The 26,941-nt window shown below is 38.0% G+C and overlaps 1 protein-coding gene and 2 long non-coding RNA genes across 3 annotated transcripts; 1 reads left to right on the forward strand and 2 right to left on the reverse strand.

The window, feature by feature from the left end:
- The first annotated feature begins 7,426 nt into the window (after positions 1-7,426).
- LOC128610536 (C-C motif chemokine 3-like 1) lies at positions 7,427-9,159 on the forward strand. The gene is made up of 3 exons (XM_053629910.1): positions 7,427-7,664; positions 8,500-8,611; positions 8,762-9,159. The coding sequence occupies exons 1-3, from the start codon at positions 7,586-7,588 to the stop codon at positions 8,856-8,858; spliced, it is 288 nt and encodes a 95-aa protein (XP_053485885.1). The 5' UTR covers positions 7,427-7,585; the 3' UTR covers positions 8,859-9,159.
- A 4,025-nt stretch (positions 9,160-13,184) lies between these two features.
- Positions 13,185-14,555, reverse strand: LOC128610538 (uncharacterized). Its single transcript, XR_008386373.1, has 3 exons — positions 14,308-14,555; positions 13,822-13,933; positions 13,185-13,521 (listed from the first exon to the last, which is right to left on the reverse strand). It is a non-coding gene; the product is annotated as an uncharacterized LOC128610538 (long non-coding RNA).
- Positions 14,556-18,642: 4,087 nt separating this feature from the next.
- LOC128610783 (uncharacterized) lies at positions 18,643-20,139 on the reverse strand. The gene is made up of 3 exons (XR_008386397.1): positions 19,940-20,139; positions 18,993-19,104; positions 18,643-18,842 (listed from the first exon to the last, which is right to left on the reverse strand). It is a non-coding gene; the product is annotated as an uncharacterized LOC128610783 (long non-coding RNA).
- Between the last annotated feature and the right edge of the window lie 6,802 nt (positions 20,140-26,941).

Consider the following 26,941-nt stretch of genomic DNA (forward strand, 5'->3'; position numbering starts at 1 on the left):
AGTGTCCATGCTGACCCCCTGTACACCTCCAAAATCTCCTACAATGGACATCAGAACTGGACCATGGAGCGATGGAAGAAGGTGGTCTGGTCTGATGAATCATATTTTCTTTTACGTTACGTGGAGGCCGGGTGCGTGTGTGTCACTTATCTGGGGAAGAGATGGCACCAGGGTGCACTATGGGAAGAATGCGAGTTGTTGTGATGCTTGTGTTGTTCTCTGCTTGATGTATCGCTTTGCTTGTATTTCCTCATTTGTAAGTCTCTTTGGATAAAAGCGTCTGCTAAGTGAATAAATGTAAATGTGAATGTGATGCTCTGGGCAATGTTCTTCTGGGAAACCTTGGGTTCTGGCATTCATGTGGATGTTACTTTGACACGTACCACCTACCTAAATACTGCAAAAACTCTTCAGGAACGGTTTCAGGAACATGACAAAGCGTTCAAAGTGTTGAGTCGGCCTCCAAATTCCCCAGATCTCAATCCGATCGAGCGTCTGTGAGATGTTCTGGACAAACAAGTCCGATCCACAGAGGCCCGATCTCACAACTTACAAGACTTAAAGGATCTGCTGCTAACGTCTTGGTGCCAGATACCACAGCACACCTTCAGAGGTCTTGTGGAGTCCAGGCCTCGACAAGTCAGAGCTGTTTTGGGGCCAGAAGGAGAGGAGGACCTACACAATATTAGGCAGGTGGTTTTAATGTTATGGCTGATCTGTGTATCTGCTAATAATGTTAGATAATAACGTCACGACACATCTGTGTTATGACGACTGTCGTGTCTGTTATGTTCTACACCCACCATCCACCCATTATTTACTTTCAAATTTGAGTTACAGCTAATTTCTTCTACCTCCTTCCTTAAGACATGACAGACTGTTAAATATCTATTCAATTAATGATTCGAAACTTAAATTTAAATTAAACTGAATAAAGTCTTAATGGTATCAAGAGAGCTACGTTAGCTGCTCTCATTATTATTATTATTATTTCTAACAACGTTCGATTAGCAGAACAGATCTAGAACCATTTATGTTCCAACAATGTTCCCTCCCTCGAGTTTTCTGAATGTTCTGAGAACGATCTTTATACTATTTATCATGCATCATTGCTGCATCCTACAGTACTGACAAACATCTGTAATGTTACTGTTTATATAGCTGGGAACATTCAGTCAGAGAGCTTTATTACAGCAGATGTTCTTAGAATGTTGCAGGAATGGTATTTCTGAATGTTGGAGACGTCTTAGAGCTTGAACAACTAGTAACATTTAAACCCGCTGAGTTCTGGATTCTGATTGGTCAGAAAGTGTTGATTAATTTCCTGTAACAGTGGCTCTGACAGAAGTGCAGCTGCAAATCACAGATTTATTTATATTAATGCGCTCGCTCTAGTACGTTATCGTTTCTATAGCAACAGCTCAGTCACAGGGACTCATTTGAAATGTATCCCCATTTTGAGAACTTCCTCGAGTTCTTAGTTCTTCAGTTCAAGGAGAACACAGAGGTCAGAGGTCATGATCATGTTTACTGCATGAAACCACCACTTGAGGGCGCTGCTGTTCAGGATGTATAGAGAGCACACACACACACACACACACACACGGGAATTCAGTCTCTTTTCAGTGAGTCAGTACATTTGACTCACTAATAAGAGTCGATTATTTCATCTTTCAAATGATTCACTGCCATGTTTCCCCTAAAACTGAGAAAAGTTTGTGATATTATGGCCTGTGATTGTTATTTATCGAACAGTGGCCAGACCTGTTTCATAAAATCTTACTCTGCAGTCTGATTACACACTTCACCCTTCATCAAATGCCATTAACTCTAACCCTATCTCTTTATTCTCATAAGTAATGAGACAGTAAATGTTTTGTTTGTACACCACAGGAAATGCATTCCTCTTTAATTCTTACAGTCATGAACATATATTTCTGTATCTGTCAGTCTACATGAACTCTACACAGAGACGTCGACGATGTGAACTTCTGCATTAGATAATATCACGTCTCATAAGACCTTGATTATTGATTGATCTTCGTTCTTCTGCTATTTCTGTGAGATATAATCATCATCTTTTACTGTATTTGGTGATCAATTAGACAAGTTGAGCCACTCGTAAGCTTTACATTAGTATAAAATACTAAGAAAAACATCTGCATAAAGGCAACAACAAATCAAACACAATATTGCAGCAAAACAGGAACCCCTACATGGGAGAATGAAATCCAAACAATGAATCAAACACACTGATATACTGATATACTGATATACAGATATACTGATATACTGATATACTGATATACTGATATACAGATATACAGATATACTGATATACTGATATACTGATATACTGATATATTGATATACTGATATACTGATACACTGATATACTGATATACTGATATACAGATATACTGATATACTGATATACTGATATACAGATATACTGATATACTGATATACAGATATACAGATATACTGATATACAGATATACTGATATACTGATATACTGATATACAGATATACTGATATACAGATATACTGATATACTGATATACTGATATACTGATATACTGATATATTGATATACTGGTATACTGATTAGCCTGATATACTGATATACTGATATACTGATATACTGATATACAGATATACTGATATACTGATATACAGATATACTGATATACTGATATACTGATATACTGATATATTGATATACTGATATACTGATATACTGATATACTGATATATTGATATACTGGTATACTGATATACTGATATACTGATATACTGATATACTGATATATTGATATACTGATATACTGATATATTGATATACTGGTATACTGATATACTGATATACTGATATACTGATATATTGATATACTGATATACTGATATACTGATATACTGGTATACTGATTAGCCTGATATACTGATATACTGATATACTGATATACTGATATACAGATATACTGATATACTGATATACAGATATACTGATATACTGATATACTGATATACTGATATATTGATATACTGATATACTGATATACTGATATACTGATATACTGATATATTGATATACTGGTATACTGATATACTGATATACTGATATACTGATATATTGATATACTGATATACTGATATACTGGTATACTGATTAGCCTGATATACTGATATACTGATATACTGATATACAGATATACTGATATACTGATATACTGATATACTGATATGTTCAGTATATATTAATGATGGTATCAAGGATGTGACTAACATTGTTAAGTGCTTGAATGCAATCAATGTGTAATTTAATTTATTTTTTTTAACTATATAATTTATGCATTAAAATACATTTTAATACATTTTACTGTCTGTAGAATAAATCAGTTAAATAACACTTGTCATTATTTATATTTATATAATATAAATATTTTATTATTATATTTATATAATCATCAGTTTATGTTTAAATATAAGTTATAATGAGTCTTTATGAGCCTTTCTTTGTCATATATATTCACATAACAGAGCATGCCAGAAAGTTGGGGTCAGAGCGCAGGGTAAGCCATGATACAGCGCCCCCTGGAGCAGAGAGGGTTAAGGGCCCAATCAGGAACCCAGAGCCTTAACCATCAAGCCACCACTGCCCCAATTTATTTATTTATTTATTTATTTATAATAATGATAATGAGTACAATGATAACGAGTCAGCTTTATTACAGGAATAATCTTTATTCCTCCCGTCTGATTACATAAAAAGTGAATTTCGTAAAAGAAATATGAAAGACTTATTAATGGAGAGAGGATTGAAACACTTGTTTGAGTTTGGATCAGGTTAAAAAGCGCCGGTCAATTATTTCCATGATGTTCTTCACCCACTCGACGCCGGGGTCTGCACACACACGACGACCTTTATTTAGGGTAAAGCTGTAGAGGAGAGAGAAGATTTACATCAGTGTTAAACTGCAATAAAATCAGAAGCTCCAAGATCATTTATATTCTATTACACATAACAGTAAAGCAGCAAATTCATTCAAATATTTACACACAATAATAAACGAGGGGGTGAACGCTTACATGACTCCAGGTTTTGTACACTGATGCTCTGTTTCTTCATACGCTGTAATATATTTTGCAGGGATTTCCTTCTTCTGGTAATTGAAACAGCACTGTCTTGGTCCATGTCCATCTGCGTGAAAACATTTATGCATTCAGTTCTGTGATTAAATGTTCAATAATAAGATATTAGACACTTTTATATCTAGTATGAGATGCAGACTATTGCAGCTATTAAATTGTACTACGTCACAGGTGAATTCTGGACTGTGATTGGGTAGAAGATGTTAGAAGCTCTGACTGTAGCGCAGGTTTATATCAATGCGCTCTCAGTTTAACACATTATCGTTTCTATAGTAACGGCTCACTCACGGGGACGTGTACTGCGGACGCTCCGCGTAGACAGATTTTTAAAAATATGTGTGTTTTGTATAAGGAGATATTAATTTAACTTTTATGGAAGGAGTCTCCAGTGTCAGGTTTTTAACATGATAAAGAGAGGCTGGTGAGGGAGATATAACGTGATATAACGTGAGTAAGAACAGGAACTAACTTGTTTCACCAACATTAAATGTAACTATAAATGGAAAAAAAATTATGAAAGGTCGTTCTTTAACTGTTAAAGATTGTAACCGTTGACAACATGTTGTGGTATAAGAGGAATAAAAGACTTGGGGACGTGCTGTTACAGGAAAATAATCACGTTCAGGGTGTTAGCAGTAACTCCGCTTCATCACATCACCACATCGCTCAGTATTTTACTGTAACAGTAAAAACTGTAACTGTAAACACACAGTTTATTAACGCTGGTTATTTTCAGAAACCTGGTCGTCTTTTTAGGGAATTCAGCATCATTATAAACCAGAGTTTAGTGATACTTTTACTACTAATACTACTACTACTATTAAAAAAATGTAATAAAAAAATAATAAATATAAAAAATAATAATAATAACAATAATAACAATAATAATAATAATAATAATAGGGACAAAAAGGTTAAATATTAAAAAGTTTTTAAAATATATTTTAAATAATATTTAAAACTTTATCTTACTGTAGGCTGGTGTGAAGGACTGAAGGCAGGTGAGACCCAGAAGAACCAGCAGGAGAGAATGAGAGACCATGACTGCTGATGGTGATGACGATGATGATGAGGAGGAGGACGAAGGTCACAATGTGAACAGAATGGTATTAATGCAGACTCATTCTTCAGTTTGAGAAGAGTGGGGGAGGGAAGTACATTCATACTTCCTGTCCACCCCTCCCCCACCCTTCTCTTTCTTTTCCGTTGTTTTAAAGCTCTTACAGTCCAGTTTTTAACACAGTGACCACTACTTGAATTACATGAACTTGACAGTGACACTGTATGTGCATGTGGCTTCATTTTTCACCTGAATCATGTTTCTTCATACAGTATGAGATGTCATTTTATTCACTTGATGTCAGATGTACTGACGCGTGCTTGAACTCACATGTGCAGTTATAATGGCATGAAGAGATCATCCACGCCACTTGATGTTGTTCCCGCTGAGCTTATGAAAGCAACCTTTTCTGAAATTGGCCCCAGTATCCAAGTGTTCATAAATTCTTCTTTGGATGCAGGGGTGGTCCCAAATTGTTTTAAGCATGCTATTGTTCAACCTTTGCTTAAGAAACAGGGTTTGGATGAAGGTTGCCTTAATAATTATTGGCCTGTCTCTAAGCTACCGTTTCTGTCAAAGCTGCTAGAGAAAGTAGTACAATCTCAATTGCTCCTGTTTTTAAACTCAGCTATGTTATTGGAACCTTTACAATCTGGTTTCTCTGCTTATCATAGCATGGAGTCTGCTTTGTTAAAAGTGTCCAATGACATTTTACTCACAGTGGATGCTGGAAAAAATACTGTGTTGATGCTATTAGATCTTACAGCTGCCTTTGATACTGTAGACCAAAACATACTTCTCTGGCGCTTAGAGCATCTGTTTGGTATCAAGGGCACCGCCCTAAAATGACTCAGCTCATATCTTGAGGACAGGTCTTTCTCGGTAGCGTTGGGTAATTTCTGCTCTTCTTCTAGTCCTATTATTAGTGGTGTTCCTCAAGGCTCCATTCTGGGCCCACTTCTTTTTAATTTATATATGCGGCCGATGGGGAATATTATTAGGGCTCTTTTCATTTATATGCTGATGATACCCAGTTGTACATTCCTTTGAAAGCTGGTGACTCCATTCAGCCATTGCTGGACTGTCTGGATGACATTAAAAAATGGTTGAGAAATAATTTCCTCCGACTTAATGAAGACAAAACTGAAATAATTGTTTTTGGCCCCCTGAGATTGAGAGATGGTCTCATTAACGAGCTTCATAATCACTTTCCCTCAATTTCTTCCCAGGTTCGGAACCTTGGCTTCATTCTGGACTCAGAATTCTGCTTAACCAAGCAGATAAATTCGGTCGTTAAGACTAGTTTTTATCAACTACGGATTATTTCAAAACTCAAAACATTTTTGTCTTTCCAGGATTTGGAGAAGGTTATTCATGCTTTTATTACTTCTCGCTTAGATCACTGTAACTCATTATACTCGGGTCTTCCTCAGTCATCTCTGGCTCGTCTTCAGATGGTTCAGAACGCAGCTGCAAGGCTGTTGACCAGGGCAAAGAAGTCTGATCGTGTCACCCCAATTTTAGCATCGCTTCACTGGCCCCCAGTCCATTTTAGGATTCAGTTTAAGGTTCTGATGTTTGTTTTTAAAACTCTTAATAATCAAGCTCCTTCCTATCTCGAGGATCTTCTTAAACCACATTCATCAAACAGATGTCTAAGATCTTCTGATAGGTTTCTTTTGCATGTCCCTCGTTCCCGGTTAAAAACAAAGGGGGATAGAGCTTTTGCTGTTGCTGCCCCCGTCTATGGAATCAACTGCCACTGGACATCCGCCCCGCACCTTCTATTACCACTTTTAAAAATAGGCTTAAAACTGATCTCTTCTGCCAGGCTTTTTGATCAAATTTTTAATTGTTTAAACAAATTTTTAATCAATTTTTCTATTGTCCATTGTCTGTTTTTATTTGGTCTAATTCTGTTTCTATGTTATTTTCCTTACTCTGTGCAGCACTTTGGTCAGCTTTGCTGTGTGAAACGTGCTATATAAATAAATTTTACTTACTTACTTACTAAGAGATCAAATGGCACTGTGAGTAAAACTGTAGAGTTTGGATCTTTATTGTATGAGTTTAGTACAGTGGTGTGTTGATGAGTTTGATTATGAAGTGTTAAACGTTCAGTTCTTCCTCACTGTAGGCGAAAACCGCAAACGGGTTTCCTGTGACAGAAATGGCTTTTTTTTGTTTCTTAGTCAAAAGGAAACATTTTTTGTCACCTACAAACGACCAGACCACACCCCCCACACCCCCCCCCCCCCTTACCAGCCTATATAAACTGAAGAATGAGTCTGCATTAATACCATTCTGTTCACATCGTGACCATCGTCCTCCTCCTACTCCTCCTCATCATCATCATTATCATCATCATCACCATGGTCTCTCGTTCTCTCCTGCTGGTTCTGCTGGTTCTGCTGGGTCTCACCTGCCTTCAGTCCTACACACCAGCCCACAGTAAGATAAAGTTTTAAATATTATTTAAAATATATTTTTAAAACTTTTTAATATTTAACCTTTTTGTCCCTATTATTATTATTATTATTAGTAGTAGTAGTAGTAGTAGTAGTAAAAGTATCACTAAACTCTGGTTTATAATGATGCTGAATTCCCTAAAAAGACGACCAGGTTTCTGAAAATAACCAGCGTTAATAAACTGTGTGTTTACAGTTACAGTTTTTACTGTTACAGTAAAATACTGAGCGATGTGGTGGTGTGATGAAGCGGAGTTACTGCTAACACCCTGAACGTGATTATTTTCCTGTAACAGCACGGCCCCAAGTCTTTTATTCCTCTTATACCACAGCATGTTGTCAACGGTTACAATCTTTAACAGTTAAAGAACGACCTTTCATAATTTTTTTTCCATTTATAGTTACATTTAATGTTGGTGAAACAAGTTAGTTCCTGTTCTTACTCACGTTATATCACGTTATATCTCCCTCACCAGCCTCTCTTTATCATGTTAAAAACCTGACACTGGAGACTCCTTCCATAAAAGTTAAATTAATGTCTCTTTACGCAAAGTACACGTCCCCGCAGTGCACGTCCCCATGAGTGAACCGTTACTATAGAAACGATAACGTGTTAAACTGAGAGCGCATTGATATAAACCTGCGCTACAGTCAGAGCTTCTAACATCTTCTACCCAATCACAGTCCAGAATTCACCTGTGACGTAATACAGTTTAATAGCTGCAATAGTCTGCATCTCATACTAGATATAAAAGTGTCTAATATCTTATTATTGAACATTTAATCACAGAACTGAATGCATAAATGTTTTCACGCAGATGGACATGGACCAAGTAAGTGCTGTTTCAATTACCAGACACATGCAATCCCTGCAAAATATATTACAGCGTATGAAGAAACAGAGCATCAGTGTACAAAACCTGGAGTCATGTAAGCGTTCACCCCCTCGTTTATTATTGTGTGTAAATATTTGAATGAATTTGCTGCTTTACTGTTATGTGTAATAGAATATAAATGATCTTGGAGCTTCTGATTTTATTGCAGTTTAACACTGATGTAAATCTTCTCTCTCCTCTACAGCTTTACCCTAAATAATGGTCGTCGTGTGTGTGCAGACCCCGGCGTCGAGTGGGTGAAGAACATCATGGAAATAATTGATCGGCGATTTTTTACCTGATCCAAACTCAAACAAGTGTTTCAAAACTCTCTCCATTAATAAGTCTTTCATATTTCTTTTACGAAATCCACTTTTTATGTAATCAGACGGGAGGAATAAAGATTATTCCTGTAATAAAGCTGACTCGTTATCATTATAAATGACTCATTATCATTATTATAAATAAATAAATAAATAAATAAATAAATAAATAGGGGCAGTGGTGGCTTGATGGTTAAGGCTCTGGGTTCCTGATTGAGCCCTTAACCCTCTCTGCTCCAGGGGGCGCTGTATCATGGCTGACCCTGCGCTCTGACCCCAACTTCCTAACATGCTGGGATAAGTGAATATATATGACAAAGAAAGGCTCATAAAGACATTATAACTTATATTTAAACATAAAGTGATGATTATATAAATATAATAATAAATATTTATATTATATAAATATAAATAATGACATTATTTAACTGATTTATTCTACAGACAGTAAAATGTATTAAAATGTATTTTAATGCATAAATTATATAGTTAAAAAAAATAAATTAAATTACACATTGATTGCATTCAAGCACTTAACAATGTTAGTCACATCCTTGATAGCATCATTAATATATACTGAACATATCAGTATATCAGTATATCAGTATATCAGTATATCAATATATCAGTATATCAGTATATCAGGGTAATCAGTATATCAGTATATCAGTATATCAGTATATCAGGCTAATCAGTATATCAGTGTATCAGTATATCAGGCTAATCAGTATATCAGTATATCAGTATATCAGTATATCAGTATATCAATATATCAGTATATCAGGCTAATCAGTATATCAGTATATCAGTATATCAATATATCAGTATATCAGTATATCAGGGTAATCAGTATATCAGTATATCAGTATATCAGGCTAATCAGTATATCAGTATATCAGTATATCAGGCTAATCAGTATATCAGTATATCAGTATATCAATATATCAGTATATCAGGCTAATCAGTATATCAGTATATCAGTATATCAGTATATCAGGCTAATCAGTATATCAGTATATCAGTATATCAGGCTAATCAGTAGATCAGTATATCAGTATATCAGTATATCAGTATATCAGGCTAATCAGTAGATCAGTATATCAGTATATCAGTATATCAGTATATCAGTGTGTTTGATTCATTGTTTGGATTTCATTCTCCCATGTAGGGGTTCCTGTTTTGCTGCAAAATTGTGTTTGATTTGTTGTTGCCTTTATGCAGATGTTTTTCTTAGTATTTTATACTAATGTAAAGCTTACGAGTGGTTCAAATTGTCTAATTGATCACTAAATACAGTAAAAGATGATGATTATATCTCACAGAAATAGCAGAAGAACGAAGATCAATCAATAATCAAGGTCTTATGAGACGTGATATTATCTAATGCAGAAGTTCACATCGTCGACGTCTCTGTGTAGAGTTCATGTAGACTGACAGATACAGAAATATACGTTCATGATTGTAAGCATTAAAGAGAAATGCATTTCCTGTGGTGTACAAAGAAAACATTTACTGTCTCATTACTTATGAGAATAAAGAGATAGGGTTAGAGTTAATGGCATTTGATGAAGGGTGAAGTGTGTAATCAGACTGCAGAGTAAGATTTTATGAAACAGGTCTGGCCACTGTTCGATAAAGAACAATCACAGGCCATAATATCACAAACTTTTCTCAGTTTTAGGGGAAACATGGCAGTGAATCATTTGAAAGATGAAATAATCGACTCTTATTAGTGAGTCAAATGTACTGACTCACTGAAAAGAGACTGAATTCCCGTGTGTGTGTGTGTGTGTGTGTGTGTGTGCGTGTGTGTGTGTGTGTGTGTGTGCTCGCTATACATCCTGAACAGCAGCGCCCTCAAGTGGTGGTTTCATGCAGTAAAAATGACCATGACCTCTGACCTCTGTGTTCTCCTTGAACTGAAGAACTAAGAACTCGAGGAAGTTCTCAAAATGGGGATACATTTCAAATGAGTCCCTGTGACTGAGCTGTTACTATAGAAACGATAACGTACTAGAGCGAGCGCATTAATATAAATAAATCTGTGATTTGCAGCTGCACTTCTGTCAGAGCCACTGTTACAGGAAATTAATCAACACTTTCTGACCAATCAGAATCCAGAACTCAGCAGGTTTAAATGTTACTAGTTGTTCAAGCTCTAAGACGTCTCCAACATTCAGAAATACCATTCCTGCAACATTCTAAGAACATCTGCTGTAATAAAGCTCTCTGACTGAATGTTCCCAGCTATATAAACAGTAACATTACAGATGTTTGTCAGTACTGTAGGATGCAGCAATGATGCATGATAAATAGTATAAAGATCATTCTCAGAACATTCAGAAAACTCGAGGGAGGGAACATTGTTGGAACATAAATGGTTCTAGATCTGTTCTGCTAATCGAACGTTGTTAGAAATAATAATAATAATAATGAGAGCAGCTAACGTAGCTCTCTTGATACCATTAAGACTTTATTCAGTTTAATTTAAATTTAAGTTTCGAATCATTAATTGAATAGATATTTAACAGTCTGTCATGTCTTAAGGAAGGAGGTAGAACAAATTAGCTGTAACTCAAATTTGAAAGTAAATAATGGGTGGATGGTGGGTGTAGAACATAACAGACACGACAGTAGTCATACCACAGATGTTTCGTGACGTTATTATCTAACATTATTAGCAGATACACAGATCAGCCATAACATTAAAACCACCTGCCTAATATTGTGTAGGTCCTCCTCTCCTTCTGGCCCCAAAACAGCTCTGACTTGTCGAGGCCTGGACTCCACAAGACCTCTGAAGGTGTGCTGTGGTATCTGGCACCAAGACATTAGCAGCAGATCCTTTAAGTCCTGTAAGTTGCGAGATCGGGCCTCTGTGGATCGGACTTGTTTGTCCAGAACATCTCACAGACGCTCGATCGGATTGAGATCTGGGGAATTTGGAGGCCGACTCAACACTTTGAACGCTTTGTCATGTTCCTGAAACCGTTCCTGAAGAGTTTTTGCAGTATTTAGGTAGGTGGTACGTGTCAAAGTAACATCCACATGAATGCCAGAACCCAAGGTTTCCCAGAAGAACATTGCCCAGAGCATCACATTCACATTTACATTTATTCACTTAGCAGACGCTTTTATCCAAAGAGACTTACAAATGAGGAAATACAAGCAAAGCGATACATCAAGCAGAGAACAACACAGGCATCACAACAACTCGCATTCTTCCCATAGTGCACCCTGGTGCCATCTCTTCCCCAGATAAGTGACACACACGCACCCGGCCTCCACGTAACGTAAAAGAAAATATGATTCATCAGACCAGACCACCTTCTTCCATCGCTCCATGGTCCAGTTCTGATGTCCATTGTAGGAGATTTTGGAGGTGTACAGGGGGTAAACATGGACACTCTGACCGCTCTGCAGCTACGCAGCTCCATACGCAATAAGCTGTGATGCTCTGTGTGTTCTGACTCCTTTTTATCAGATCCAGCATGAACTTTTTCAGCAGTTTGTGCTGCTGTAGCTCTTCTGTGGGATCGGACCAGACGGGATAGCCTTCAAAAATGTTGACAGTGAAAACACAGTGTTTATAGGTGTTTGTACAGAAAAGTGTACATCAAGTTCTGAAGAAGTTCCTCATCCGTTCAGAGTCAAAAGCAGCATCACTACGAACAAAACATAGTCTAATCATAGCCAGTCACTTATCTGATGCTTTGTAAACAAGGAATTTTATGTAACTGAACCTTTACAAACTTTAGCTGGATCCCAGGCTGTTACTTAACCTTCAGGATCCACACCGTCTCCCTGTTCATGTAAAAAACAGACGCATTTAAATGCACCTGTGTGTTATATCTGTGCTACATAGCATGCTAATGTCTTTTGCATTACCGCTTCACCCCCCTCCCCCCATAAACAATACTTTCTGTACTGCTGTCATTGTTTTTCTCACACAATGTCCTGCAGTCTTTCTCTCTCTCACCCCTTCAGTCTTATTCGTGAAAATAGTTTTCAGTTTCAGTTTTCACTTAAGCACGGGGAGAACATGCGAGTGCCGTGCACACAGGGTAGAGGCGGGATTCGAAACCCCCAACCCTGGAAGTGACAGGCAAACTTGCTAATCGCTAAGCCATTGTACCATTGTACATTTTACCAGTCATGTTACAACCCAGTGAACATAACATTTTACTTATTCCATTTATATAATTATTGGGAACTTTTCTAATTGTTGCAGTCAAAAATGTGACATTTCAATGAATTTTAACATAACCAATTTCCTTTAAAAAACAAAAAAACAAAGCAATAATGTGTAATTAAAAGTCCTTTAATGTATATAAGATAAAACGACTTCATGACCACAAGCCATAGATTAACTGAGATAAATAATGCTAGACTGCTTCAGTCAAGAGTTTATGATTAAATATGATTCATAATAATTATTTTTAAAAAAAAGATTTATTCCTCCTGTCCAAATACAGCAAATGATATGTAAAAAAGTACATTTTGTTTAAAAAAAAACTTGTTATTAACAGAGAGAGGATTTATCGGCTCTGCAAAAAAGCGCAGGTCAATTTTCTTCATGTGATTCTTCACCCACAGAAGTCCAGGGTCTGCACACACACGACGACCATTGTTTAGGATAAAACTGTAGAGGAGAGGATATATATATATATATATATATATATATATATATATATATATATATATATATATATATATGGGTGTGTCAGTGTAAAACTATAATCCAAACAGAAAATCTAACACACTCACACGTCCCAAACCTCTAACATTATTTAAACTTTTATTATAATACATTTTTAATACTGTCAAGATTTAAAATTATATTCTATAAATTTATATAATATGTATAATCATACAATAATGATTGATATGTGGAAACAATTCTTATTATTTATTAAAATGAAACAAGGGGTTGAAAACTTACACGATTCCAGCTTTTGTACAATCAGCCAGTGTTTCTTTATACCCCTTAATCACTCATAGAGGGATTTTATTCGTCTGGAATTTGAAACAGCATCGTTCTGGTGTATTTTGATCTGCAGGGGAAAATCATTACTGAATCAGTCATGGCTTTGTAAACATGAGGTGATTTTATATCTGGTAAGAGATGCTGCCTGGTGTATATTTAAATGAAACCATGATGCTGATGTTCTTTAATAAATAAAAGGAAAACAATCATCTTCATGGTTGTCAGTCAGTATTTTACTGTAACAGCACGACAAACACATGTGTAATGGCACCAGTCCAGATGTTTTAACTTTCTACTACAAGTCATCTTACTATCTTACTAGTGTCTACTTAGTGCTTCAGTGAATGATTATGAACGGATTTAAATCAGTGATCACAAGTACAGATAATAATATGTACAAAGCGACATGTTATAAAGTTGAAAAGGTGAACTTTATCTTACGCTGGGCCGCTGTGAAGGAATGAAGGCAGCCCAGAACCAGCAGAACCAGCAGGAGAGAACCGGAGGACATGACCGCTGATGGTGATGATGGTGATGTGAACAGAACCGTATTAATGCAGATATCACTTCAGTAAGATATTATAAACTGATAAGAGGAAAGTTTACTAAAGTCCAGGGGTTTCAGTACTGCGAAGTAAAATGGGCGTTTCCGGAGGCGTGGCGAACACGCCCCCTTACAAAACTATTACAGGTCACCGAACATGCGCAGAAAACTGTTATTTATTTGTTTTTTTGTTTTGTTTTTTTTTTTTTGGGGGGGGGGGGGGGGGTTGTGTTAGCGTGGGCATTCCCAGGATAAAACAGTCATATCGGTAACTATTTTTTTGTTTAAAAAAAATAATAAATCCTGTAAATGCTATTTAACTAGTGGTGGTCAGACCGAGGCTTCGTGGAGCACTGAAACTCCACGAAGTTGAAGCCAATGTGCCGTATTGTGTCGAGGCTTCTCAAACAGTGACACCTAGTGGTCACTTGCAGGTGTTGATCTGAAACAACCTTGACAACCAGTCAGATAAGCGTTGAAGAATTATAATATACAGTATCTCACAAAAGTGAGTACACCCCTCACATTTTTGTAAATATTTGATCATAAATTTTAATGTGACAACACTGAAGAAATGACACTTAAAATGATGATGTACCGCTATATATTTTTATTGTCATTGCAAGATTATCCTAGCAGAGGCCGGTAACATTTACAAATAAATATCAGTTTACCCCATGGTTACTTTCTTTACTGACACAGATGAAGATGAAAAGACTGCATCAATTAAAGCTCAGCTTTGGGAAGGGAAGCAACAGGGACAGGATGAGACTGAGGGAAAAAGAAAAAGAGAAGATGCTGGAGATGAGAGAGGAAGAGCGGGTTCTACACACTGTGCCCAGAATATGATTAGCATTACGTTACTGTGATGTTTAACACAAACAAAAACTTTTGGATGTACATGAACAATTTTTTAAAAATGTATTCTTGTATTTATTTATTATCTTTGTGTATATATAATTACTGAATGTATATTGTTCTGTTTTTGTTCTTACAATTGTATACAACTCCCATCGGGCATCCATAGTTCACTTTTACAATTCTGTACAAACTACGCTTGCAGTTTTCTCTCTAGATAAATGCCTGTGTAACCTGTCCTGGTGTGATAACATGTTCTTTTAGACTTCTGCGGTTGCAGATTAGTCACAATTATTTCATTCACTGCAGTTTGCAGCATTCATACACAGCACTTCATGTAGATGACTACACAACGGTACAACATTTTAACTAAACTGATGTGTTCTTATACAGATGTGTTTAGTGTCACAAGTTGAGCGTTGTGTTACTGCTTATGCATGTATCTGTGCAGCTGGAAAAGGGCTGTGCAACCATCTAACAGCTCTGCTGTATCAGACGCCCACGATGTGCAGCTTCGTCTAAAATTTGTCCCACCAACAGTGGCCTGCACAAGTGAACCAGAGAGATCTCATCGTCCAAGGACACAGGTAAATATAATGCGTGTCGGGGTGGAAAATATGTGTGTGTGTGTGTGTGTGTGTGTATATTGTCATAATCAGCTATAACCCTTTAGAGGTTTTTACATATTTTTGTAGTTTAAGACTAATAGTTTGTATTGATTTCTTTAGGTCCACTTCCAGATCCACATCCTGTCCTCCGGAGTGAAACTGAACAGATTCACCCACAGCCTTTGCTGGCACATGTATTCGAGGGCATATCCAAAATATAGTCGGTACCCTTACAATTTGGTCTTGTACCTCATGGCAGTCCACTATCCACCCATGGCTGTAGATTTCCCCGTTGTAAATTTCCCCAGTCCGCCTGTATGTGGTAGTCAGTTTAGTACTAATCTTAATTTTGTTCCTACTCACCATCAATCCCTTCATCTGGAGTCTATAAAGGTGTCCCACAACTTATCTTGTCAGATTGAACAGGGTACTAGACTACAGTCAAAATGTGCTGAGTGGGAACAAGTACATCAATCAAGGGTCACTGCAAGTAGGTTCCGGGAGGTGCTTGGGGAATCAGCTAGCCAGTCATTAGCAGCACGAATTGTAAAGGGCACAAAACAGACAAGTGCTATGAAACGTGGACTTGAACTTGAGCCAGATATTTTGAAAAAATATTCTGAAACAGCCAATGTTAGTCTTCTACCTTGTGGTTTTGTTGTTCACACAGATGCACCACATCTGGGAGTCAGTCCAGATGAGAGAGTATACGATCCATCTGAAATCTTCCTATTCGGGCTGGTGGAAGTAAAAAAGCATGTCTACTGGCAGTATAGGTCAGGCTTCATTTATTTAAATCCATAAGGGTCAAGCTAAACTCAAAGAAACTCAGACAGACTACTGGCAGGTTCAAGGCCAGCGTGCAGTGACTGCTCTGCAGTGGTGTGACTTTGTGACAGACACAAAATCAGACATTACTGTACAGAGGATCTGGCGAGATGATGTCTTTATAGCATCCACGAAAGAGAAGCTATACATCTACTACTATGATGTTTACACAGAAATGTAGCTTTCTATGCTAGGAACACCTGACATTTGTTATGATACCTGAGGTGGAAGCAAGCGCAGGCGAAACAGACGCAGGAAGGCAGGGGTCAGGCTGAAGGCGTAGTCGTAATGCAGGCAGTAGTCAGATGATCAGGCGAACAGACAATACTAGGCTTGGGCAGGGAATTTTAGTCGAAACATGAGGCGGGAAATCCGTAAACCAGTAAAATTCAAATCAAAGACAACGGCTTAGTGGACTACAGCGACGGGACTGCAGAGTGATTACTTCGCCAGGAACCAATGTTCTAAACATGCTCTATATACTGTGTGGTTGTAATTGTGTGCAGGTGTCCGTGATCAGAACTCCGGAGAATGTGAACGCTTGCGTGCATGGGAAGTGTAGTCCTCGTCGGCCATGTTTGTAGTTTGCACTGCACTCTGAGAACTGTAGTCCCGAGTTCACAGCGACATGACAGAGCCCCCCCAAAAGGGCTCACTCCGGGAGCCGGATCCCTTCGGGCCTACCTCTCCTCTGCGGTCCTGGCCTTGCTGGGTGAGTGGCATGGAAGTCCCTACACAGGCCTGGGTCCAGGATGTCCTGGGACGGGATCCAGCACTGCTCTTCGGGGCCATATCCCTCCCAATCCACCAGGTACTCTAGTTTACCTCTCCGGTACCTGGAGTTCAGGATGGTCCTGACGTGGTAGGCTGGTTGGCCGTCCACTTCTAAGGGCTCCGGTAGCGAGTCCCCGGGCACCGCCGTGGCTAATGAGCCGGGGATAACCGGTTTAAGGAGGGAGACATGGAATGACGAGGCGAGTGATATACTCTCAGCTCTCAGATTTGTAGTAAAGCTTCATGATTTTTAAATGTAATACTTGTAGATGTGGCTAAATGAAAACAGTCTTGTGGACTGCAATTAAATCAAACGATTCAGAAAAAGACAACAGATATACTGATTAGCCTGATATACTGATATATTGATATACTGATATATTGATATACTGATTAGCCTGATATACTGATATACTGATTAGTCTGGTATACTGATATACTGATATACTGATTAGCCTGATATACTGATTAGCCTGATATACTGATATACTGATATATTGATTAGCCTGATATACTGATATACTGGTATACTGATATACTGATATACTGATATACTGATTAGCCTGATATACTGATATACTGATATATTGATTAGCCTGATATACTGATATACTGATATACTGATATACTGATTAGCCTGATATACTGATATACTGATATACTGATATGTTCAGTATATATTAATGATGGTATCAAGGATGTGACTAACATTGTTAAGTGCTTGAATGCAATCAATGTGCAATTTTATTATTTTTTTAAACTATATAATTTATACATTAAAATACATTTAATACATTTTACTGTCTGTAGAATAAATCAGTTAAACAACACTTGTCATTATTTATATTTATATAATATAAATATTTTATTATTATATTTATATAATCATCAGTTTATGTTTAAATATAAGTTATAATGAGTCTTTATGAGCCTTTCTTTGTCATATATATTCACTTATCCCAGCATGTTAGGAAGTTGGGGTCAGAGTGCAGGGTCAGCCATGATACAGCGCCCCCTGGAGCAGAGAGGGTTAAGGGCCCAATCAGGAACCCAGAGCCTTAACCATCAAGCCACCACTGCCCCTATTTATTTATTTATTTATTTATTTATTTATAATAATGATAATGAGTACAATGATAATGAGTCAGCTTTATTACAGGAATAATCTTTATTCCTCCTGTCTGATTACATAAAAAGTGGATTTCGTAAAAGAAATATGAAAGACTTATTAATGGAGAGAGTTTTGAAACACTTGTTTGAGTTTGGATCAGGTAAAAAAGCGCTGGTCAATTATTTCCATGATGTTCTTCACCCACTCGACGCCGGGGTCTGCACACACACGACGACCATTATTTAGGGTAAAGCTGTAGAGGAGAGAGAAGATTTACATCAGTGTTAAACTGCAATAAAATCAGAAGCTCCAAGATCATTTATATTCTATTACACATAACAGTAAAGCAGCAAATTCATTCAAATATTTACACACAATAATAAACGAGGGGGTGAACGCTTACATGACTCCAGGTTTTGTACACTGATGCTCTGTTTCTTCATACGCTGTAATATATTTTGCAGGGATTTCCTTCTTCTGGTAATTGAAACAGCACTGTCTTGGTCCATGTCCATCTGCGTGAAAACATTTATGCATTCAGTTCTGTGATTAAATGTTCAATAATAAGATATTAGACACTTTTATATCTAGTATGAGATGCAGACTATTGCAGCTATTAAATTGTACTACGTCACAGGTGAATTCTGGACTGTGATTGGGTAGAAGATGTTAGAAGCTCTGACTGTAGCGCAGGTTTATATCAATGCGCTCTCAGTTTAACACGTTAGCGTTTCCATAGTAACGGCTCACTCACGGGGACGTGCACTGCGGGGACGTGTACTTTGTGTAAAGAGACATTTATTTAACTTTTATGGAAGGAGTCTCCAGTGTCAGGTTTTTTAACATGATAAAGAGAGGCTGGTGAGGGAGATATAACGTGATATAACGTGAGTAAGAACAGGAACTAACTTGTTTCACCAACATTAAAGGTAACTATAAATGGAAAAAAAATTATGAAAGGTCGTTCTTTAACTGTTAAAGATTGTAACCGTTGACAACATGTTGTGGTATAAGAGGAATAAAAGACTTGGGGCCGTGCTGTTACAGGAAAATGATCAAGTTCAGGGTGTTAGCAGTAACTCCGCTTCATCACACCACCACATCGCTCAGTATTTTACTGTAACAGTGCGACAAACACACAGTTTATTAACGCTGGTTATTCTCAGCAACCTGCTTGTTTTTTTAGAGACTTCAGTATCATTATAAACCAGAGGAGTTTAGTGATACTACTACTACTACTACTACTACTACTAATAATAATAATAATAATAATAATAATAGGGACAAAAAGCTTCAATATTAAAAAGTTTTAAAAATATATTTTAAATAATATTTAAAACTTTATCTTACTGTTGGCTGTTGTGAAGGACTGAAGGCAGGTGAGACCCAGCAGAACCAGCAGGAGAGAACGAGAGACCATGGTGATGATGATGATAATGATGATGATGAGGAGGAGTAGGAGGAGGACGATGGTCACGATGTGAACAGAATGGTATTAATGCAGACTCATTCTTCAGTTTATATAGGCTGGTAAGGGGGGGGTGTGTGTGTGTGTGGTCTGGTTGTTTGTAGGTGACAAAAAATGTTTCATTTTGACTAAGAAACAAAAAAAAGCCATTTCTGTCACAGGAAACCCGTTTGCGGTTTTCGCCTACAGTGAGGAAGAACTGAACGTTTAACACTTCATAATCAAACTCATCAACACACCACTGTACTAAACTCATACAATAAAGATCCAAACTACAGTTTTACTCACAGTGCCATTTGATCTCTTCATGCCATTATAACTGCACATGTGAGTTCAAGCACGCGTCAGTACATCTGACATCAAGTGAATAAAATGACATCTCATACTGTATGAAGAAACACGATTCAGGTGAAAAATGAAGCCACATGCACATACCGTGTCACTGTCAAGTTCATGTAATTCAAGTAGTGGTCACTGTGTTAAAAACTGGACTGTAAAAGCTTTAAAAGAACGGAAAAGAAAGAGAAGGGTGGGGGAGGGGTGGACAGGAACTACATTCGGTCATGGTTTTATATGACAGAGCTGCTTTACCACACACTTACCTTGTACTATTACACTGTGGAACAGAATGAGTTTAGCAAAATGATGACGAGAGAAAAATGATTCATTCTATTCAATTAATCGGAAATTATCAGTTCGTCAGACAGCATCATCACTAATTTGTGCTGATTTTATTTCTCGTTGGGTTTTAAAACAAATTTGTCTTCTTTTCTTTGGTCCCAGACCGTCAGAGGATATAAATGGTACACACACAGCAATATTAGCATTAGCTTAAAATAAAAAAGACATGGTGGTTTGGTCAGAAAGATGAATTGATGGATGGATGGATGGATTTACAGAATTACAGAGGGTCACAAAAAGATAGATAGAGGTGGATAAAGAGATTCTGAACAAAAGAGAACTTGGAAAGGAATAGAGAAATAGAATTAGAAAGTATAGGATGTGCATGGATGGATGGATGGATGAATGGATGGATCGGTGGATGGGTGGGTGGATGGATGGATAGGTGGATGGATGATGAATGCGTGGATGGATGGCTGGATGATGGATGAATGGGTGGATGGATGGATGGGTGGATGGATGATGATGATGGTGGATGGATGGGTGGATGAATGGGTGGATGGATGGATGGGTGGGTGGGTGAATGGGTGGATGGGTGGGTGGATGGATGGATAAGATCACACAGGATGGACTAATGGAGTGGTGGTGGGGTGGATGAAGGACAGAATAAGTTAATGAATTCAAATATCAACACACACACACAAATGAGAAATAGATTGAAGGGCTAAGTCTCTGGTTAGATGGATGGATCTGATCTTTTTTTATTTGTTTTGCATTTTTATTGAATGCAGTATTTCCATTATCACAGTTTCTAAAAATATATCGATATGTTTTTGTTTTTTCTTTTTTTACATAAAAATACACATAAAAGCATGCGCTCATCCAAAAGCAAAACATACCCAAATGTAAATATACAGTATTTAATGTGTAGATGAAGAGGTAGGAGTCCTCCTCCATTCACTGATGTGACTCTGTGCTGTGACTCTGTGCTGTGTCTCTACACCGACTTCCTGCTGAGGGACATGCTGTTCATCTACAGAGCTAAAGATAGAGAACCGTCTGCTTTCCAGCTCACAGCACTGAACCTCATGAGTCATAAATACTGCAGATGACTGATGGGGGGGGTGATACGGGGCAGTTCTCGGCTATGTGAGGTTAGTTTGTAAGATACAGTCAGTGACATGCAAGTGGTGAGTAGGTAGATTCAGAACTGAAACACACACACACACACACACACACACACACCAAGCCTTCCTAATTATAAAAAAAAAAACATGAATTTTCTTTATAAGGGTAGGAATTATAAAGTAAGTGACATTTAAAAGATGAGCAGAGAGTTTCATAACTACACCACACAACTGTGGTACTCTGCAGTACACCTGTAGTATAGTGTAGTATCTGTAGTATAGTGTAGTACCTGTAGTATAGTGTAATACCTGTAGTGCAGTGTAGTACCTGTAGTATAGTGTAGTACCTGTAGTATAGTGTAATACCTGTAATATAGTGTAGTACCTGTAGTATAGTGTAGTACCTGTAGTATAGTGTAGTACCTGTAGTGCAGTGTAGTACCTGTAGTATAGTGTAGTACCTGTAGTATAGTGTAGCACCTGTAGTATAGTGTAGTACCTGTAGTATAGTGTAGTACCTGTAGTATAGTGTAGCACCTGTAGTATAGTGTAGTACCTGTAGTATAGTGTAGCACCTGTAGTATAGTGTAGTACCTGTAGTATAGTGTAGTACCTGTAGTATAGTGTAGCACCTGTAGTATAGTGTAGTACCTGTAGTATAGTGTAGCACCTGTAGTATAGTGTAGCACCTGTAGTATAGTGTAGTACCTGTAGTATAGTGTAGCACCTGTAGTATAGTGTAGCACCTGTAGTATAGTGTAGTACCTGTAGTATAGTGTAATACCTGTAGTATAGTGTAATACCTGTAGTATAGTGTAGTACCTGTAGTATAGTGTAGTACCTGTAGTATAGTGTAGCACCTGTAGTATAGTGTAGTACCTGTAGTATAGTGTAGCACCTGTAGTATAGTGTAGCACCTGTAGTATAGTGTAGTACCTGTAGTATAGTGTAATACCTGTAGTATAGTGTAGTACCTGTAGTGCAGTGTAGTACCTGTAGTATAGTGTAGTACCTGTAGTATAGTGTAGTACCTGTAGTATAGTGTAAAACCTGTAGTATAGTGTAAAACCTGTAGTATAGTGTAGTGCCTGTAGTGCAGTGTAGTACCTGTAGTATAGTGTAGTACCTGTAGTATAGTGTAGTACCTGTAGTGCAGTGTAGTACCTGTAGTATAGTGTAGTACCTGTAGTATAGTGTAATACCTGTAGTATAGTGTAATACCTGTAGTATAGTGTAAAACCTGTAGTATAGTGTAGTACCTGTAGTGCAGTGTAGTACCTGTAGTATAGTGTAGTACCTGTAGTATAGTGTAGTACCTGTAGTGCAGTGTAGTACCTGTAGTATAGTGTAGTACCTGTAGTATAGTGTAAAACCTGTAGTGCAGTGTAGTACCTGTAGTGCAGTGTAGTACCTGTAGTATAGTGTAGTACCTGTAGTGCAGTGTAGTACCTGTAGTATAGTGTAGTACCTGTAGTGCAGTGTAGTACCTGTAGTATAGTGTAAAACCTGTAGTATAGTGTAGTACCTGTAGTATAGTGTAGTACCTGTAGTATAGTGTAAAACCTGTAGTGCAGTGTAGTACCTGTAGTGCAGTGTAGTACCTGTAGTATAGTGTAGTACCTGTAGTGCAGTGTAGTACCTGTAGTATAGTGTAGTACCTGTAGTGCAGTGTAGTACCTGTAGTATAGTGTAGTACCTTTAGTGCAGTGTAGTACCTGTAGTGCAGTGTAGTACCTGTAGTGCAGTGTAGTACCTGTAGTATAGTGTAATACCTGTAGTATAGTGTAGTACCTGTAGTATAGTGTAGTACCTGTAGTATAGTGTAAAACCTGTAGTGCAGTGTAGTACCTGTAGTGCAGTGTAGTACCTGTAGTATAGTGTAGTACCTGTAGTGCAGTGTAGTACCTGTAGTATAGTGTAGTACCTGTAGTGCAGTGTAGTACCTGTAGTATAGTGTAGTACCTTTAGTGCAGTGTAGTACCTGTAGTGCAGTGTAGTACCTGTAGTGCAGTGTAGTACCTGTAGTATAGTGTAGTACCTGTAGTGCAGTGTAGTACCTGTAGTATAGTGTAGTACCTTTAGTGCAGTGTAGTACCTGTAGTATAGTGTAATACCTGTAGTATAGTGTAGTACCTGTAGTATAGTGTAGTACCTGTAATATAGTGTAATAGCTGTAGTATAGTGTAATACCTGTAGTATAGTGTAATACCTGTAGTATAGTGTAGTATCTGTAGTATAGTGTAGTACCTGTAGTATAGTGTAGTACCTGTAGTATAGTGTAGGACCTGTAATACAGCTCGTACAAACACATGGTTGTTGCAAACCTTTATCATTTATACCATCTTCTTCGGTTACCCATGTCACCCCATGTCGTTTTCTCCATCTGAAAAGGCACTTTTTCAAGCACTCAGTTCAGTCTGCTGAGATACTGTCTGGATCCACCAGTTGATGACCCAGTCCTAGTGGAATAACCGAGAATAGTTCTTTTTTTCCCCAATTTGTTCGATTTATTTACTGTGCTCAAGACTGTTTAAATGTAAAAAAAACAGGTTGGATTACGGCCTTTACCAGACCATGAGGTGGGCGGTGATATAATCTAATCTCGGCTTTCTGAGAATATATCAACACGTGGTTTTTAAATCTAATAGAGGTGGCTAAATTAACTGTCATGTTTTACATCAGAATCGGCGTCTAACTACACTTCCCAGAACTTAACGCAGTCTACAAACATGGCTCCCTGTGAACACGCTGGTGCTACTGAAACGATATTGATTTAGAACTAGTGCATTAATACCAACCTGTGATTTGCAGATGCACTACTGTCAGAAAATTAATCAACACCTTCTGACCAATCAGAATCCAGAATTCAACAGTGCTGGGGCATAAAGACAGTGACTGTTACATTGCTCTGGAGGGGAGCATGAGGTTGTAAATGATCTGCACTTACATATAACCTTAACAGTTCTACAAACTTCCTTACACTGTTACACGCACACACACACACACACACACACACACACCAATGGCAGCAGAGATTCCATGCAAGGCACTAGCATGCCATCTGGAGCAACTTAGGGCTCAGTGTCTTGCCCAAGGACACTTCGGCATGTGGAGTCACGTGGACTGGGGATCGAACCGCCAACCCTACGATTAGTGGACGACCCGCTCCACCACCTGATCCACAGTCACCTAGTGAACCTCTGCATTAACCTACAACATTTCAGTGTTGCATACAATACAGTGAAAATTGTCACATATTATTTTCATCATGGTCGCACACGCACACACACACACACACACGCATGCACACACACACACACGCACACGCACACACACACACACACACACACACACACTAAGTCGTCCTAATTATAAAAAGTGTGAATTTTCTTTATAAGGGTAGGAATTATAAAGTAAGTGACATTTAAAAGATGAGCAGAGAGTTTCAGAACTACACCACACAACTGTGGTACTCTGCAGTACACCTGTAGTATAGTGTAGCACCTGTAGTATAGTGTAGTACCTGTAGTATAGTGTAGTACCTGTAGTATAGTGTAATACCTGTAGTGCAGTGTAGTACCTGTAGCATAGTGTAGTACCTGTAGTATAGTGTAGTACCTGTAGCATAGTGTAGTACCTGTAGTATAGTGTAGTACCTGTAGTGCAGTGTAATACCTGTAGTATAGTGTAGTACCTGTAGTATAGTGTAGTACCTGTAGCATAGTGTAGTACCTGTAGTGCAGTGTAGTACCTGTAGTATAGTGTAGTACCTGTAGTATAGTGTAGTACCTGTAGTATAGTGTAGCACCTGTAGTATAGTGTAGTACCTGTAGTATAGTGTAGTACCTGTAGTGCAGTGTAGTACCTGTAGTATAGTGTAGTACCTGTAGCATAGTGTAGTACCTGTAGCATAGTGTAGTACCTGTAGTGCAGTGTAGTACCTGTAGTATAGTGTAGTACCTGTAGCATAGTGTAGTACCTGTAGTGCAGTGTAGTACCTGTAGTGCAGTGCAGTACCTGTAGTATAGTGTAGTACCTGTAGTATAGTGTAGCACCTGTAGTATAGTGTAGTACCTGTAGTGCAGTGCAGTACCTGTAGTATAGTGTAGTACCTGTAGTATAGTGTAGCACCTGTAGTATAGTGTAGTACCTGTAGTGCAGTGTAGTACCTGTTGTATAGTGTAGTACCTGTAGTATAGTGTAGTACCTGTAGCATAGTGTAGTACCTGTAGTGCAGTGTAGTACCTGTAGTTAAGTGTAGTACCTGTAGTTAAGTGTAGTACCTGTAGTATAGTGTAGTACCTGTAGTATAGTGTAGTACCTGTAGTGCAGTGCAGTACCTGTAGTATAGTGTAATACCTGTAGTATAGTGTAGTACCTGTAGTGCAGTGTAGTACCTGTAGTATAGTGTAGTACCTGTAGTGCAGTGTAGTACCTGTAGTGCAGTGTAGTACCTGTAGTGCAGTGTAGTACCTGTAGTTAAGTGTAGTACCTGTAGTGCAGTGTAGTACTTGTAGTATAGTGTAGTACCTGTAATACAGCTCACACAAACACACAGTTGTTGCAAACCTTTATCATTTATACCATCTTCTTAGGTTCACCCATGTCACCCCATGTCGTTTTCTCCATCTGATAAGGAACTTTTTCAAGCATTACAAGTATTACATTTAAAAATCATGAAGCTTTACTACAAATCTGAGAGCTGAGAGTGTATCACCGCCCACCTCATGACCTGTTAAAGTCTGTAATCCAACCTGTTTTCTAAATGTAAAAAGTCTTGTGGATTGTAATTAATTTGAATAGGTTGAAATGTTGAGGGGGAAAAGAGCTAGCCTGTGTTATTCCACTAGGACTGGCTCGTCAAAGTATTTCAGCAGACTTAAAGCGCCTCTCTTATGCTATATAAAAGTGCCTAATTTTGTTTGAGCTCTCATACATGAATCCAAGGTCAAAAAACACTTTCATTGTCTCATCATTTACATTGCAGCATCACGTCTTTTCCTCACTGTCACAAACGACTCGCTCAAGGATCCGTTCCCTCTAGACTCCTCCTTTCAGAGAGCCTGCTCTGCTCTGATTGGTCAGATGTCCAAGTCTGTTGTGATTGGTCTATCAGTTACAGCTCGTGTAGGAAAG

The sequence above is a fragment of the Ictalurus furcatus genome, chromosome 7, assembly GCF_023375685.1.
Source record: "Ictalurus furcatus strain D&B chromosome 7, Billie_1.0, whole genome shotgun sequence".
Taxonomy (NCBI): Eukaryota; Metazoa; Chordata; class Actinopteri; order Siluriformes; family Ictaluridae; genus Ictalurus; species Ictalurus furcatus.